The 18,189-nt window shown below is 36.4% G+C and overlaps 2 protein-coding genes across 2 annotated transcripts; both read left to right on the top strand.

Moving 5' to 3' along the window:
- The first annotated feature begins 4,656 nt into the window (after positions 1 to 4,656).
- On the top strand, positions 4,657 to 8,648 carry LOC144453417 (glutathione S-transferase-like). The gene is made up of 5 exons (XM_078144704.1): positions 4,657 to 4,917; positions 5,574 to 5,693; positions 5,992 to 6,107; positions 6,971 to 7,081; positions 7,509 to 8,648. The coding sequence occupies exons 1-5, from the start codon at positions 4,773 to 4,775 to the stop codon at positions 7,701 to 7,703; spliced, it is 687 nt and encodes a 228-aa protein (XP_078000830.1). The 5' UTR covers positions 4,657 to 4,772; the 3' UTR covers positions 7,704 to 8,648.
- Positions 8,649 to 11,992: 3,344 nt separating this feature from the next.
- LOC144453465 (uncharacterized) lies at positions 11,993 to 17,786 on the top strand. The gene is made up of 3 exons (XM_078144771.1): positions 11,993 to 12,719; positions 15,546 to 15,734; positions 16,269 to 17,786. The coding sequence occupies exons 1-3, from the start codon at positions 12,170 to 12,172 to the stop codon at positions 16,361 to 16,363; spliced, it is 834 nt and encodes a 277-aa protein (XP_078000897.1). The 5' UTR covers positions 11,993 to 12,169; the 3' UTR covers positions 16,364 to 17,786.
- The last annotated feature ends 403 nt before the right edge of the window (positions 17,787 to 18,189 follow it).

Here is an 18,189-nt window from a genome sequence, read left to right as displayed (position 1 = left end):
ATGGAATGAACGCTGTCCTATTGCAAATGCGTGCACTCCATGCCGTCAGTATGGAATGAACGCTGTCCTATTGTAAATGCACTCAATGTTTCTAAGGACAGGTAACTTGACTATGTTCGCTAACTTGACTTCTGTATAAACCGTTACACATTCACGAAATGACAACAGTTTTTACTGACATCTAAGATAGTAATTTGTGATGGTATTAAATGGACAGACATACACACAAGAATTCAAAAGTTTCAGTAACAATTTAAAACCAAATTTAAACAGAATGCCTTCCGTAAGGGCAAAGTCTTTAGATTTTCGTTCCTAACTCATATGCGAATAGTTATGTTTGAAGTATGTACCAAATTCTATTTAATTTGAAGAGCGCATTTGTAAGATATAGCCTAATTACTGGAAATCATTAATTATGCAAATGAGTCATTAAAACTAAAAGTTACATCAAGCATTTCAGAACATGTGCGATTAGTTATGTTTGAAGGGTATACCAAAATTATACTGAATTTGAAGTATGCATTTGAAGATATAGCCTAATTTCTGGAAATCATTAATTATGCAAATGAGTCACCAAATTAAAAGCTATATCACAAAGCTGTTTAGAAGCTATGCACTTTGTTATGGTTGATGTATGTAGCAAAATCATATTGAATTGAGACGTGCATTCTTAAGATTGAGCTTAATTACTGAAAATAATTAATTATGCAAATGAGTCATTAAAACTAAAAGCTATATTATCAAACTTCATATGGTACATGAACTTTGTTACCATCGATGTATGTACCAAAATATTTTAGATTTGAAGGGTGCTTTCTTAATCATTAATTATGCAAATGACTCATTAAAACTAAGTGTTACATCAGTAAGCTTTATGAAACATGTGCACCCTGGTATCATAAATGTACTTACCAAATTATACGGAACTTGAAGCTTGCACTCTTCATGTATAGCCTAATTACTGAAAATCATTAATTATGCAAATGACTCATTAAAACTACAAGCTATATTATAAAACTTTTATATGACACATGCAATTTGTTATCATCAATGTATGTACCAAATTATATTGAATTTGCATTCTTAAGATATCACCTAATTACCGAAAACCGTTAATTATGTAAATATCTCATTAATATTCATGAATGTTTACAAAACCTAATCAATCAATTCTAGCCATTACCCTAAAGAATATATGCACCAAATTTCGTTTGAATTTAGCCAGCCGTTTTGGAGAAAACGATGTCACAGATAAACAGACACAGACAGACAGACAGACAGACAGACAGACAGACAGACTTTTCATCCCTGATATATAACCTTCTTTTAATACGGAAAGTAAAAACTAACTAGAACTAACTGTATGGGCGTTCTGGCCAAGAAACAACAAAGAAGGCCCGAGTTCAGGATAACATTTAGTGGGATGTGTTGTGGCCATTTCTGTCATGTCACGTCATGACATACGACATACAGCTTTGTCTAATTTGTCTAACATTTTGGTTGTCACTCCACTAAATTTAAATAGACTGGAGCATGCATGACTGACAAAGCGTAAGAACACACAAGCATTATGAAGATGGTGACATCTGAAACAGGGTATCTATTACGAATCACAGAACTATGACAATTGAGTATTAATAAGTATGGCTCTTGTTTTAAATCCTAAAAAGGCTTCATCTGTTGAAACGACACAGATGCGACATACTCAGTAGTCAACTCGTCTGTGAAAGAATGAAATGTGCACGTCAGCAAAAGTCAAGGTGACACTGTACTTCGACCCAACAAAGTCATTCATTCTCGGAACATATCGTACTTTGGAGAGATTACAGCAAACCTACGGTCATTTATCCCGGCCGGCTTTACAATTATTTCTAATGTTGAAAAGGCTACATTCAAAGGAGAACTATTTGCAACGAAGCTCATTTCTCATGGACCATCTTTACAATTGTAATATGACACTATGAAAACTTTTAAGATTAGTTGAGCGGTGTCAACTTTATCGAACATGTTCCACAGATAGCTTAGGTGTTGCAAGTTTATGTAGTTGTTGCGAAGAACATATCGAGGTAATAAAAAGATGGAATTGATTAAATACTATAATTGTATTCTTTGATTTGAAGTGCAACTTCAAGAAAGAATTCAAAAGACACCTTCAATCAACTGACTACATAAGTATTGTGGCTTATACTCCACACACACACACACACACACACACACACACACACGCACACACACACACACACACACACACACACACACACACGCACACACACACACACACGCACGCACACACACACACGCACAGACACACACGCATACACACACGCACGCACGCACACACACATGCACGCACACACATGCACGCACGCACTCTCTCTCATATGTATTTGTACAGCACCTCTGAACTTTGCTATGTAAAGAAGACTGACACGCTATAAATGTACTGACTAATTAATTGATTAATATACAGGTTTTGCTAATGTTATTGTTCGTGTGTTTGTTCTTCTTCCCTTCTTCTTTGTATCTGAGTGTTATAAATGTGTCAATATCACGTTATTCTTTCAAGATTTTCAAGGTTTTATCAAACATTGAATTTTGAGACTGTTAATTTATATCAGAAAGGGTGGACTCGACTGTAGTCGTTTGACAACCGATTTTCACCACCCTTTCCAAAATTGATAATAGATTAGCAGAATGGGTTCAAAATAGTATCGTAAATGTATATCTGGCCATGGTGAGGAAAATCTCCTTAGTATTCAAGTACTATCCATTCTGGGTGTTCTACTAATGAGTACAAGTTCTTCTAGAAGGCAGACAGAATAATTGTAGCGTTCTTTAATCGTGTCTTTGAATCAGTCCTACACATGCTATAGTTAGCTCACACACGTCATTCAGAATGCAGCTTATTTCTATTACGAAGTACCTTTCACTAATTGCGCCTTTGTGCCATGCATCGTCACAACAATTTAATATAGCAGTGGTCTGAGAATCTATCTATATTTAGCTCACATAGCATTATAATTTATATTTCAGACTACGACTAATTTCTCTCAACCTGATCCACGTTTTCACCCCTATGAGAAAACTATGGAAAATGTCAAAATAAATGCTTTCATTCTGTCTAGATTCTTTCTGATATTTTTTTCCACGTTTAGATTTAAACTAAAGTAGGTTAAACTTCGTAGGCAAGTGTGAGTAGTTAGGAAACCCGTCAACATTATTGTCTGTTTTTGACCTAATTCTGTACAGTTAACGCACAGCTAGAATGTGTACCAAGGACTACCAGAAATGGAGCAACTGTATTTGTTTGATCTAAAATTGAAACTTGACACGCTGTCCTGGGTTAAAAATAGATTAAATGACCATGAGTTCAAACTCGTCAAAACTCAAACCAGTTAAACCAGAGTTTAAACATAGCATGATCTTAGTGGAACAGAAAGTGGGTCAATCTTCACCCACACATCCTGTGATAGGTGTGCTGGTATTTCATACACCGTAAAATAAGGATGGGTGGGGCAAGTGGTATGAGGAAATTGGACAACGAAAAAAAATACTTGTGAGGGGTACAAAGTTAACATGAAAAGAAATGTCTACATTACTTGACCATATTAATGTTAAATTTCCAGGCTATCAGATTTCAACACATGAAGTTCTCCAAAAGAATTTCTTTAAACTATTTACTACCAAGTTTTAAAACTTTGACGTTTTGTCTGTTTTTGTTAAAAAACCAAACAAAGGGAGCTTTAAAAAAGAGAGAACTTGTTATTGATAGAGGCTGTACCAAATTACGTAATCAGAAATCTGTACAGAATCTTGACGTCATTTGAGATGCAAATTGTTCAAGTTTCTTGTCAGGGACTAGAAAGCTGGCTTTGTGACAAACACTTTGCATCAAGGTACCACTTTATTCAAATGCATACCTTGAAAGTGTTTTGCCCCCGTAGCCTGAGCTGAACTAGTTGACATTCTCACAGGATAATCGTAAACATAAAAAAAAAACACAGCTAGGCTGTAGAGTGTCAGTAGCGAGGAATTGGTGACAACACCTATAGCACGGTGATTTAAACCTCTACTGTGTTAATAAACAGAGCATACACAAGAAGGGGTCGGAGGTCACTTTAATGTTTCCATTATTTTATTTGTATGTAGCGGATTCGTTTGAGGTGTGACAATTTAGTGGTTAACCACAAATTATCCAGTGTTACAATAACTAATCAAAGTGTCATTAAGCTATGGCTTCTGGCAGCTCGTCTTCATCAACAGTTGTAAAGTGTACTCAAGTGTTAAAGGGTCCAGACACAAACTCAACTGTGAATGTCAGGGTTAGTTCACTCCCAAGGTCACCCAACTTCGAATTTTGTGGGGTTGGCTTAATGGTGTGGTCGGTCACTTGGTCAATTGCATCATAGTTTGCGAGAACGTGAGAAAAGGACTGCACTACGCATGCACTGCGAGCATAAAGGGAAGAAACGTGATGACAAGGGTGCTAGTACGCATGTGTTTTGGACCCAGTGATGTAGGGAATAAATATTATGCGTGGAGACGCGATTAAGTCTGGGGTTTCCCTAACCTAAAACAATAGTTTGTTTACTCAGTTGCAATTAGGTATCGAAAAAATGCAAAGGTTCGTAGAATTTAAAAGAAAGATAAAGAACCCAATCTGGTGCTGATGCTGATATATAAGATGCAAAGAGAGGTGTGAGTAACATTCAAACCCTGAACAACTAGCAAGCCTACAAGATCTAGTGAGCGGAGTACCTGAGTGACACGCAATGTCAGAATACACTCTGCATTATTTTGACGTCCCTGCACGTGGTGAGGCCATACGCCTCGCCATGTATATCGGCGGCATCGACTTCGAAGATCACGTAGTATCATTTTTCGATGATCAACAAGAATGGAAACAAATGAAGAAAAGTAAGCATTTTAGCACATGGGTAGTTTTCTTTGCAAGATGCATTTTTCCTGTGTCATTATATCATGCAAAGAAAATGAGTATGCATGAGGTAGCTTAACGTGCAGGCAGACGTGCAATGAATACGCGACATTTATTGACAACTTTTTTTTTAGCAGTACGGCAGAAAAAAAGTGTGCAACGAATTAACAACGAAGTGCTTCAAAAATCTTGCAATTTTACTTTGCACAAAGGAGAAGACACGTTCTTTTTCGGTTGTGTTGCTTTTAATGTATGCATGTTTGCAGTTTGCTTGCGAATGTCGCTAACTGAGCGTGCTGACCAAATGAACACCGGCACTCGGTCCGTGTTTACGCTAGCAGTGAGGAACACGTCAATTTGCAAGCCTTCTCATTTGCTTTGTCGCCGCACGAAAACCGCAAAATCGCGAAGACAACGCCACAAAAACCACAAAAATGCTCAGTTTGAATAGATGCACCGACCTAAAGTTCACTGAGTAGAACAGTGAGTTGAAGTGCCATGATGACTTTTGTGTGTGCCAGTGGTTAAAGGTTGATTGCAAGTGTTAACAAAACGTGTTTTTTTTTTGCACCAATCTTATACAACACAGTAATATTCAATTGGAAAATAACACATTTCTTTCCATTTTCTCCAAAAGATGTCCTGAATGGGAGGGATGCCAACTTAGGAAAATTGCCCGTTCTTCCTTGGTTAGAAAAGGACGGAGAGTTTCTTTCGCAGAGTGGTGCTATCATACGCTACATTGGACGTGAAACAGGTGAGGATTCTTTTGTTTCCCATCCATTAACTGAGCCTATTGTATTTCACAATATGTACATATTACAGACTTTGAACAACATTACTTATTATTTTTGCGACAGTAAGAACTGGTTTCGATTTTTTTTGTCTCAATAAATTGTTGCAATGATTTGTCACCATAATACATGGTGACAAACGTTTATCATACACAGGATATAATCTACACTTGGATTTGGTATACAATATGTAAAGTGTACTTTCCCCGGTTAGTATTCAAAAACTTGACATTCTTTGTGCACTGTATGGATTTCTTATAGGATTAGGTGGTACAAATAGCTGGGAGACTGCACGAGCTGACATGGTATATGATTCAGTTGATGATCTTATTACACTTGGTGTGAGTAAAGTCTACCGAGCACCTTTGATTGACAAGGTAAGCCCTGTAAAGTTGCATCGTGTAATGCAGTTATCACTTCAAACTTACCTGCCTTATGACACCCTAGTTTTAAAAAACTGAGTACCGTTCATTTGAATATAATTGGATATTTGTGCAAATTGCACAGGTATAGGTGAATGGTGAACTATGTTACCTTCAAGGGTTATTTTTTTTAAAACGATAAATTTGCAACATTGCATGCAATGTGATTTTTGTACAGAACTTAAGCAACTAATGTACAATAATTTGGGATGCACTTGACTTGAAAGGAAAGTTCTTAAACGTAATATCAATTTTGGAATAATTATCTTAAAGGATTCAACACATCGTCCTAGATGACTTTAAAATTGTGTCAATGTTTAAAGGAAACGTTGAACTATCTATTGTAAGTCATGTAATTATGCAACGTGTACATTTCTGGAAGTGATTCTATTTTAAATTCCTCAACGATTTGCTAAAAGTTTACAACATTTCATGCTATAAAATCATCCAAGATTGACAGCAATTCGGTTTGATGCCGGCAAAAAGTAACTTTACATGAAAAATGTGGTTATAAATTTAGGAAACTGCCTTAAAAATTATTCATACATTGGTCACAGTTTAGGTCACATGATTAAATATAGTGCAAGTATAAATGAAGTATAATGAGTAAAATGTTTAAAAATCCTTTACAAATATCAAAGTCTTCAATAGAAATATATATGAATACCATCACCAAGTGTACAATGTATATTTCCCTGTTAAGAAAAGAAATCACTTCAAGACGAAAAGAAAAAATGCACAGCTTTTCATTTTATCGATTAGTCTGTATCTTTTTTGTCAGATAATCTAATCCAAATTCACAATCATGTCTATTACAGCCTAAGGTAGCCATAGACTTTGTTGAAAACGATTTCAAAGGCTACTTTGGCGCCATAGAGAAGATCCTTGAGAGCAATAATGGTGGGAAAGGTTTCATCGTTGGAAAAGGGGTAAGTTCATTCACTTTAATGCTGTTTTCATGTGGTCTTCATTTTAGTTTGCATCAAAGTTGTCAGAAAATGCGTGGGAACTACGAAGACAGATCGGGTGTAGGCGTTGTTTGCGAATTAGTAGAACCCCGGATACAGTGTTGGCTGGTAGCCAATATGTATGACAAAGATTTGGTGTTTAGCATACATTCTTATCATCTGATGTAAAGAGGACAAATCTTAAATTTTATTGTCGTGTCGTGTCGTGTCGTGTTGTTGTTGTTGTTGTTGTTGTTGTTGTTGTTGTTGTTGTTGTTGTTGTTTGAGAAACGATTTAAGTTTCCCGTGGTGATTTTGACGCGCCATCGGCCAAACAGCTAAATAGCTCAGGAAAATCCACCCTGAAAATCGTTTTCTTTTTTCCCCCACTATTTCCATATATGTATAGCTGACGTATGCAGATTTGATGGTGTTTGTATATCTGAACATGTTTGACCAATTGGTTGGACCACATCTCAAAGGAAAGGACCCATACAAGACCATTCCCCTTGTGAAAAAATTGAGAGAACGAGTAGCCAAGTACCCAAAAGTCAAAGAATATTACTTCGAACGAGAAAATAACAACAAGGAATTCATTGCTTGAATGGAAGGCGGAGTCTAAGAAAACACTGCGTCGCAGCCTTGAACTTTTTCTGTGTCTCGGAAGAAACGGGTCGACACGAGTTGTCAATCAAATTAAACCTCTGCATATACCTGTAATGAGTCATGTACCCCACCTTTACATAAATCAGTATTTAGTAATGACGTATTATACATGTATTTAATCCAGTCAGGAGCCGTAAGCCAAAGTTAATTCATACGGGTTATTTTGTGTACATTTCATATGCAGCTGTACGTATAGACCAACATACTGGTAGTTCTCCACACAACAATTTATAAGAGAATAATGTACAAAAAACATCCAGTCTTTTTTAATCTATCGCTACCTTAGAAATTTTATACGAAATCTGCTGAAAATTGATACAGAGAGAAAAAAGAAATGTTATTTTAAAGAAAGATATTGATATTTTAACAATTGAACATCACTTAAATGAATTTTATAAATACCTGCCCTTTTTGGATATCGGAGTCAAAATATTTTAAAAAATAAAATTTAAATTTAATGGAATATCATATTTATATAAATAACACTGAAGTAGAATATTGTGTAAAATTATACATTAAAATAATTTGCTGGTAAAAAATTTAAAAATCTTGTGCTTCAAGCAAGACTGGCAAATACTTCGGAAAGTGGATTCGTGGGTCGGATCGATGGTAGTAACATGTACTAACACGTTGTCCAACTCATTGAATTGAAATTGGTAATGTCTCCGTTAAGTGCTATTTTTAATGAGCATGCCAATATAAGACAATATTTGAATGCTTAGTAACAAATATAATGGACAAATATTGGAAACAGTAATTTTGGGTTTTAGTTTTATCCAATATATTTTATTGTATCGAAGACTGCGAAAATACTTTTATATCTCTTTTATTGAATGCTATTTTTATACACGGAGGAAAAGGTGTTTTTATTTTGAAATTTTTGCGATGCGTTTAAAAGTAATGATTCGAAATAAATGGGAATTTTACTTCACTATTTTTATTTTCCAATTCGTAACATTACTGTATCTTTCCAATACCCTCTTAGCTCATCCGTTATGTTTGACTTTGAGTGTGTGTGTGTGTGTGTGTGTGTGTGTGTGTGTGTGTGTGTGTGTGTGTGTGTGTGTGTGTGTGTGTTAAAGAAGTAATGCGGTAACAAGTGATTTGGTGTCGTACTCAAAATGTACTAATGTGAATATAACGACGAAAACCAATATACCCCATAGTGAATTTATTAGGCTAGTTAAGATGTCTGTCGACACCGAGTTTTCTACAAGAACGTCAACTGAAGACAACACAGCTTTAACAAAGTTCTCTATTTGAAATGCATATGTTTAAATCAACAATTCGGGGCCATAGTGTGATACGTGAGAATTTTGTTGTTGTGATCCGACTGGCGAACCTTTTGCAACCTTTGACCTTTACACCTACGCCAGCATGAAAGTCCAGGTACCCTGATCAGTTGAAAGACGGATTTATCTCTATCTCACTAAACACAATCCTCTATTCCCCAATTACCCAGATTAATTCAATGTAACATGTATATATTCACTACATTCATACTGAATGACAGGTTAACCTAATTGGAAAAGTTAATCGTGACCTAGCAGAGCTGTTAATTCCTTCACAGTCGCCATGTCTTAGCGAAACCTAACCTGAAGGTACACTGAAATCACACACACACACACACACACACACACACACACACACACACAGCTAAAGGTAAGGAGATACGGTTTGTGTTCCTGACCTTAGCAAATACGACGTCGTCTCACTGTTTTCAATGTTTTTTTTTATCAAGGTGATCAGACGCACACTCGTTATTTAACAAGAATATCTCAATCGAACGGATGATTAGATGTCTGATACATTGCTCTCCCCCTCCTCGTTTAATTGGGTCACCCTGGGTCACTCGTAATATCGCATAGTACGAAGCAACAGGTGGTAAAAACAAAGTACTATAGCACTCGCTGTATAGGTGGCGCCCTTCAGTGAAGGCCTTGGTGGTCACCGGTCGAGGTTCCCCTTTACGTGCTTTACCATATGAAATTCAAATATATTAAAATACTCGTACCTGGTGGATTTCTCGACGCTGTATCACATTTATTGTTTTACTCTTTACTGTTACAACTACCCACGATTCAAGTATCGAATCGTTCAATAAGTTAAAGCCCCTAGGCATAATACAATTACTGGCAACAGGCCAAGGTCATCGGTATTGGGAATGTTATTGATGGTTTTTAACCAAAGGCTTATAAAACAAGGTAAACACTTTGAAGAAGTTTAAACCGTTCTTGCAACCGTTCACAAATGACCATTAGAATTCAATGAATCGTACGCTTTATCGGAATGACAATAACATTTTCTAACACGACTTTTACGATTTAATCAAATACCACTACGTCTTATATGTCTATAGTGATGTTGTTTTTTATACAGTTGCCTTGTGACGACTGATGCGTATATAATTATAACGGTCATGTGCGATGATCACGGTCACGTGACAAATTTAAGCCCCAGTAAGTGTCACTTTTCAATTTTTGTCACTCCCTCGGCCCTAACAAATACACCAAACCTTTTCTGGAAGCAGACTGAGACAATTTTTTATTTGTAGCTAATTGATTTGTAGTACTGTACTTGTACATTGATTTGTGGTACTGTACTTGTACATTGGTTTGTACAGAATCAGGTACATGGTGATTGGGTTTCATCCCCAGTCAGTATACCAACATAAACAAGTCGAAAATATGCGATACAATCCTGTTTCACAAATAGTTGTTCTGTTTACGACCATCGTGTATTTCAAACTCTTTCAATAAAATACCCTAAAGGTTGTCCATAAACCCTCGATTCGTTCAATCTATTCATGTCACGTGTTACATATCTCCATGGTCACCAGGCGCCTTTTAAAAGTTGTAAAACATTTTACGATCAACACACCTACATAGTTTAAAAACTATTATAATTTTTAAAATGTCGCCAAATGTATTGACAAGTCTTGGTCCAATGAATTTGATAGCATTAAGCATTCCAATCTCACCGTCACAAAAAGTCAACCTTTGAAAATAAGTGTTCAACATTCCAAAGTAAATACTGTAAAACTTCGTCACAACAGTTTTTTTTTATTCACTTTTGTTCGTGATACGATGTTATTTCAATGACACACCGTTGGAATTCATTTACGACTGGTCTGCTACAAAAAAAAACATTGTGATTTTTCGAGAAATATGAGTTTAATTCATTTAGTTTTTTCTCTTGAGAAATTGATTCGAACCAAAGACAATCTGCTTGTCGTTCACGATACTTCTGCTGTGGTGATAGTTTGATGAAGATATTTAAATGTAAAAGTAATCCTCATACATAATTTGATGTATAAGTCTCAATTGTTCTACTCTTAAGTATGAAGAGATTAATGTGTATATATACTATGTGTTTCCAACACTATATGTTATAGACACTACATGTTATAGACACTACATGTTATAGACACTACATGTTATAGACACTATATGTTATAGACACTATATGTTTACGGACACTATATGTTATAGCCACTATAAATCACCATATCTCATCAAAGTCTAGAACACACATATTACATTGCAGTTTCTATTATACATAGTTGGTATGGGCAACTAAAGTTCTCTAACATTCCAAAGTGATCTTGGGGAGCCTCCATTAATAACAGGGGCGATGGGTCACTTTTTACAAATCAGTTCTCGGAGGAGGGTCATATTTTAGAAAATGGGATAAGGGGAGGGTCAATTATCACTCTGGCCCATTATATTGTATGATTTTGCATTTTTTGGGGGATTTGTCGGTTAGGGCTAGGGTTAGGGTTAGAGTTAGGGGTAGGGTTAGGGGTAGGGTTAGGGGTAGGGTTAGAGTTAGGGGTAGGGTTAGGGGTAGGGGTAGGGGTAGGGGTAGGGTTAGAGTTAGGGTTAGGGGTAGGGGTAGGGGTAGGGGTAGGGTTAGAGTTAGGGTTAGGTACCGTAATATCAGACCGGTCAAGTTATTCCAGGTGGTTTGCTGAGTAATGCTTCAGTTACACTTCGTTAGCTGTGACAAATATACGGCGCTGGTTCACATCATCTATCCATCGTCGAACGCCCTCTTTCGGTCTCTCCTTATGTACACTTATATTGATTCGTGCAAACACTCCGATGACGTAGTTTGATTGACGAATAGGAGCCGGAGGAAGAGTAACTATAAAACGTATAGTGCAAAGTGAGGTGATAGCTTGCACAGATTACAGTTAAATGTGAACGAGTCTCGGTTTGAGGAGAAAAGAACATATTTTGAATGATATGACTTCATTGTTGTAATATCATTTTTATAAGACGGCTGTTATGTGAAGCATGAAGCACTGATAGAGACCATTATACACTGTACAGGATTTTTGAATATTTATCAATTGTTTGTTTGATGATGTAAGTGATCCGAACTGATTGAAACTGACGAACGATGGCGGATAAACAACCGAACAGCCAGACACCCGGAACCAAGGGAAAGGCGGAACAAGGCACGAAAGAAACTCCTGTGACATCGCTACCAAACCAGACGACAACGGAAAACAACACTTCGACAGGCAACCCGTCTCCCGCACCAGCGTCACCAAGGCCATCACTCGCAAGCAAATGGAAAGGTGCAGCAGGAACAGCAGCCAAAAGACCATCTGTTATGGTTTCGTCTTCATCAAGACCTGGCACGGCAACAGATGACCCTAAAAGACTTTCAGTCGATTCAAGGAAACTATCCATAGATGGGTCACAATTTCATCATTCCAGGAGACCATCAAGAGTCTCAATTGTATCCGTTGACTATCCTAATAAATTACAACTGCAGCAGATGAATGCTGCCGCTGCAGCAGCAGCAGCACAGAACAACGGACAGTCGCAGGCATTCCAGACGTATGTGAAACACAGCGAGAAAGGCATTCGAGCAGCCATACCCATCATGCCGTTATCCGTGGCCATCGTATGTTGTACACTCAATTGTATAATCCCAGGCACAGGTAATCATAATGATATCACAATCAGATATAAGGATATATTTTGTACACAATAGACACATATCATCCTTATCACCACCACCACCACCACCACCACCACCACCACCACCACCACCACCACCACCACCACCACCACCACCACCACCACCACCACCACCACCACCACCACCACCACCAATAAATTATAGAAGCATTAAACACAGTGCAAATATTATTTGGAACCACGATTAATATTTTAGGATTTTGCCAGAAATGAATTTTTTTCTGTTCTGTATGAATATGCAAATCGTTACCGCGATCTGAAAACTTCCCCCAGTGTATTAATTTTCTACAACGTAACTCCCAATCAGTTCAAATGCAAATTGCCTAAATCAAAATGTCGACACAGTTTTATTAGTGTGAAAGAGAGATGTACAGTAGTCTCATTTCAAATGGATGGTGTCTCCATAGTAACAGCAGTTGAAATCTACAGTCGTCCGTGTACGTCGTAGCTTACGTGTACAGAATGCCGAACAAAGTAATATCGAGAACAAACATGGCGTATTGAACGAGGAGTGTAACGATGTTGTTGATTTCAGCGATGAAAATAACTCCTACATATGAAATAACTGTAAAAGTCATTGAAATTAAAATATTCCATCTAAGCATGTAAGATATCTTATATAGATATAGTCATAGTGGCGTTATGACGTGCAACGCATTATTCATTCAAATATCATGTTGTATAATATAGATCAGTCGTTTCTTTTTCAAGCACAGTGATTCTGAAATTAGATTTCCAACGGTGAGTGCTCTCTGTCAAAATGGAACGACCTCGTTTAATGCAAAAAAATCATGGATGGAACATACAGAGAGAATGAGAGAGAGAGAGAGAGAGAGAGAGAGAGAGAGAGAGAGAGAGAGAGAGAGAGAGAGAGAGAGAGAGAGAGAGAGAGAGAGAGAGAGAGAGGGGGGAGAGAGAGAGACAGAGAGAGAGACAGAGACAGAGACAGAGAGAGAGAGAGAGAGAGAGAGAGAGAGAGAGAGAGAGAGAGAGAGAGAGAGAGAGAGAGAGAGAGAGAGAGAGAGAGAGAGAGAGAGAGCGAGATTTAATACTTAGTAGTGTATTCATTTTTAAATGTCAAGTTCTACACAATGTTACGCCTTTTACGGTAACAAGACAAACACTAGGTTTTCATAACTGTGTATGTTTAGCATAATTAAATGATATGTGTTACGAATCTTAACCAACGATTGTCCAATAGTCTATCGTCACATTGTTGGACTCAAGAAAACACAACAACACGTCTTTCGGACGATTAATTTTACATTGGTACACTGCAATGAACTACGCAGATAAAGAACGCTGGGCCGAACTTTAAGTTTGATTAATATTTGGTCAATTACTCTTAAAACTCGGTCATTTAGAAAATTAGAAGTAGTGCGCGGAAGACTGTCCTTAACTACTTTAAAATATTGTTAGAGTCAACAAAGCGTGATGGCTTCGATTATATGACGCAGTCCCAATATCCTATTACCATGGCAACACATCCGTTTGCGCAACAGGCATGGTGGAGATGATAAATGCACTGTTCCCTTATTCCCTCTCGTTTCCTAGCAACAGCAAGTTTCTCCATTCGAGTCTTTAATCAATATAATGAATAATTGCATATAATCAAGTTTATCGTAACAGTTTCTGCAGCGTCTGTCTAAATTGTATGTAATGCGGCCACAAAGGAGTGTATTTCTTCTGGTTGTCATCGAAATCGTAGCCAATATTGGCACCATTTCTATTTCCACTGTGTCTGAAAACAAGTGACCGTATGCTCCATTTACAGAAGCCTACCATCGTAAATGTTCTACATGGTATAAATGGTACAGTGAAAAATAAATCCATGCATATCATAATTGTGTGATAATTATTCGTTAAAATAAGTGGATCCAGAATTTAAAGATAAGCTGGTTTACAGAATGATGAAATAATCATTGGAAAGAAACATTTGCCCAGTTTGCATGTATTAATAACAACCATGTCGAAATCTGCGAATGATACCATATTATGCAGGTCATCTTTATTTTACAAAATATGTAATAAATACAACACTGTGCGTGTCTACTAGCTGAATGAGGCAAATATTGTACTAGATTAGACTTTATGTCGTGTAAATTGAATTTGCAGCAACAATAGTGGACATTTGAAAGTCTGAGTATCCGTTGTCATAGTTACGCCTTTCACCAACGATGGCATAGCAACGAATCGACATGACCGATTAATTGGTTTACATGAAACGTAGGGTGATTGTTTCAACCTTGAGGGGCCCAGTCTGATACGATTAATATCCGTTTTCTGAGAAATTCGATTATCTGCTACCACTGAACCGGGAAAGCGTGCTTTCCTGCATGATGTCACTGTATAATTTGGATCTGTATTTCAGTTGTGTGAATCATTTTTAGATAATATGTAATACAAATATGTAATACACGTTATAACAATATAACGACAGATTGTCTATAATCCAACTCATTACAAGCTTGTACAATTCTATGTCAAAACAATAAATATGATGAATCTTAATTCCACATAGTTATTTCTTGATAATAGTTATTTCTGGATAATAGTTATTTCTGGATAATAACGTCTTAATAATAATCAGTAATGATCAATCACAATTCCACATAGTTATTTCTGGATAATAGTTATTTCTGGATAATAGTTATTTCTGGATAATACTTATTTCTGGATAATAACATAGTTATTTCTGGATAATAACATCTTTAAAGTAATCGGTAATGATGAAGAACATAGTCTTTATATTTCATCGGCATATTTCTGTTTTTATTTCTTATCAGGGACAATTATTTCAGGATTTACACTATTTTGCTGCGGTAGTCCACAAGACCATACTAAGAAAGACGAAATAACTGACCAGGTGTGGACTAATTTTTGGGTTGGTATATCTCAACTTATGACCATCACCTTCCTGTTGGTTGGTTGGTTCTGGAGCATCGCATGGGGAGTTCTTATGCTTCAAATTTCACGTAAGTTCTAGCTTAGACTAATAGATACGTAACGTTGTTCAGCTCTATCAAGGTATTCTCAAATCACGAATGAGGGAGACATGTCGTATCACACAGGCTACTAAGTTAAGACTGTATATAACAGAAATAACAAGTATTAATTGTAAAAGAAAGCCAAATGTAACTGCACAGACAACCAAGTTGTCACGTGACTAGTGCATATACTCAAGTACAAGTACAGATATAATGTATACATGTATCTTACAGATACGTTTTACAGTATAACTTACATGTCATCCGATAGTTACCTATTGGGAGTTCTCTTTATTTTACCGAATGTCGTAGTTTACATTCACGTTTCATGAAGAATTATTATGTAATGACCAAACACATTATTACACAAAAACCGGAAGTCAGAACTATGATCAAATATCCATTAGTCAAATCAAATATTTTGAATCATTTTAATAACTTTAAAAAGTAATAAAAAAACGTGATACTTATTAAATTTTTAACTTTTGATAAATGCAGACTACCCTTTTTTTCTTTCAATAGAAACCCATTTACGAGTGAAAAAGCAAGAAAAGGAAATGCAGACGGCGTTGACCGTGGCAAGTGCGTTTATGAGTAACGCCCATAATACATTTTAACATCGACAACGAGAGACCAGAGGACTGAGAGAGTGTCGGGTGGAAGGGAAGTCTGCAAAATCATGGAATATTATTCATCTTCTACAGTAGTGGTTTATAAAACCCTTTGAAATTGAATATATTGTAAATAAATGTATTCCACCTTTTTAAGTAATTAAAGTACGTCATATGTCACGGTGTATTCCAATTCGATTTATCATACATACTATTCTAACGGCACTGTTATAGTAGAAGGCAACAGAAATGAGAAAAGAACTGGAGAACCGATAACAAATTTGTCGTAGACATGATTAATTTGTATTTTTCAGAATCTACGATCGGAAAACAAATCTTTTAAAAATAGATATATTTATTTGGGTTTCTCTGATTTCATTGTTTTACGAGAACCGTCCAAAATATAAAGATAGTTTGCACTATATTCAAATAATGTGACGATTGCATATTACCCTATAAAGATGTCATTTCCTACTTTATCACAATATTTGGTAGCAAATCACACACATTTTATACAATATTGTATTATACATACGCAAGACTGCTTGACGTTAACTTCACCACAAGTAATCACAGAAGCGATGACAGTTATCGGGAGTGACGTCATAATTACACATGTGTATGACTATACTAACTTTCTTCAAAATGAACGCATTTATGAATAGTTCCATCAAGATCTCTAAACTTACTACCTTTAATGAACTCCATGAAAATTGACGGAGATTTGATATTATGACTTTTTGACGTTCGTGACATTGAACTCTTTCTTGGTGTTCGTTTTATGGCAGTATGCCGGGGTAGATTTTCAATTTGTATATGTCGTTTGTAATAGCTCCCTCTAAGTTGACGTTGTTGTTACGTTTGGTCAATCTCCATATTAGGCATGTCTTGTACATGTATATGTCAGGTCTGCCGAATTCGAATTCTTAGATCTCTTGGTATCCTATAATATGGTAGACATCTAGTTCGATACAAGTTATTGTGTACTTTCGCAGGCATTATATTTACTGCCAATTATCTCTTTTCATATTTCCAAGAACATGGTAAAATATTGAAAACTGATAACAAAATTTGATTAAAATGTGATGGCAACTTGTCTTTCCTCTCAAACGATCATAATGACGTCACGGGGAATACTTTGTAGTCTGGAGAAAGTTGTTGATGATGATGACAATAACTAGAAAATATCTCTAGAAGAAGCCATCTTATAAAACATATATAGATTGTGTAAAATCTTTACAAGTACAAGGCAAAGATGTCTGAATTATTTGCTTAAATTCGTACCAAAAGTGGAATGTTGGGATGAATTATAAAGATTCCTGGCTATGACTATACTGATTAAAATAGAAAACTCAGGAATTACAAGAGCTATTGTGGACTTTATCTCTAAGTGTTATCCCGTTTATGTAGAGCAATCTATTCACATTTTAGTCCATGAAATAAAATGAAAGGGAAAAAACCCAAAATACATTGTTGGTGTTTTAATCTTATAAAAGGTTAATATATGATACTCGTAGTCGAGTCAGAGTAACAGGTGTCCGAAAATTTATCCAAAGGAAGCAGCGGACTAGACTGGTCTCTGGATGTAATTTCCGTATAGGGTAAAATCACACAAACCTTTGTATCAGGATAATACAATCACGATCGTGAACCGTGTTCGGTTTGTACAAACACACTTCATTCAATGAACTTACTCAATCAGAAAATGTGTGCCATGTATATGTTACACCCAATCTGTGAAATTGCCAAATTCATGAAATGGGTAGGTAACTTTACCCAGTTCATGAGATAGGCAATCGTGTTGCCAAGTTATGAAGTGGGTATGGTAAGAT

This window comes from Glandiceps talaboti, chromosome 2 (assembly GCF_964340395.1).
Source record: "Glandiceps talaboti chromosome 2, keGlaTala1.1, whole genome shotgun sequence".
Lineage (NCBI taxonomy): Eukaryota > Metazoa > Hemichordata > Enteropneusta > Spengelidae > Glandiceps > Glandiceps talaboti.
The sequence above is the reverse complement of the archived record's forward strand: the minus strand, read 5'-3'. Positions and strand labels throughout refer to the sequence as shown.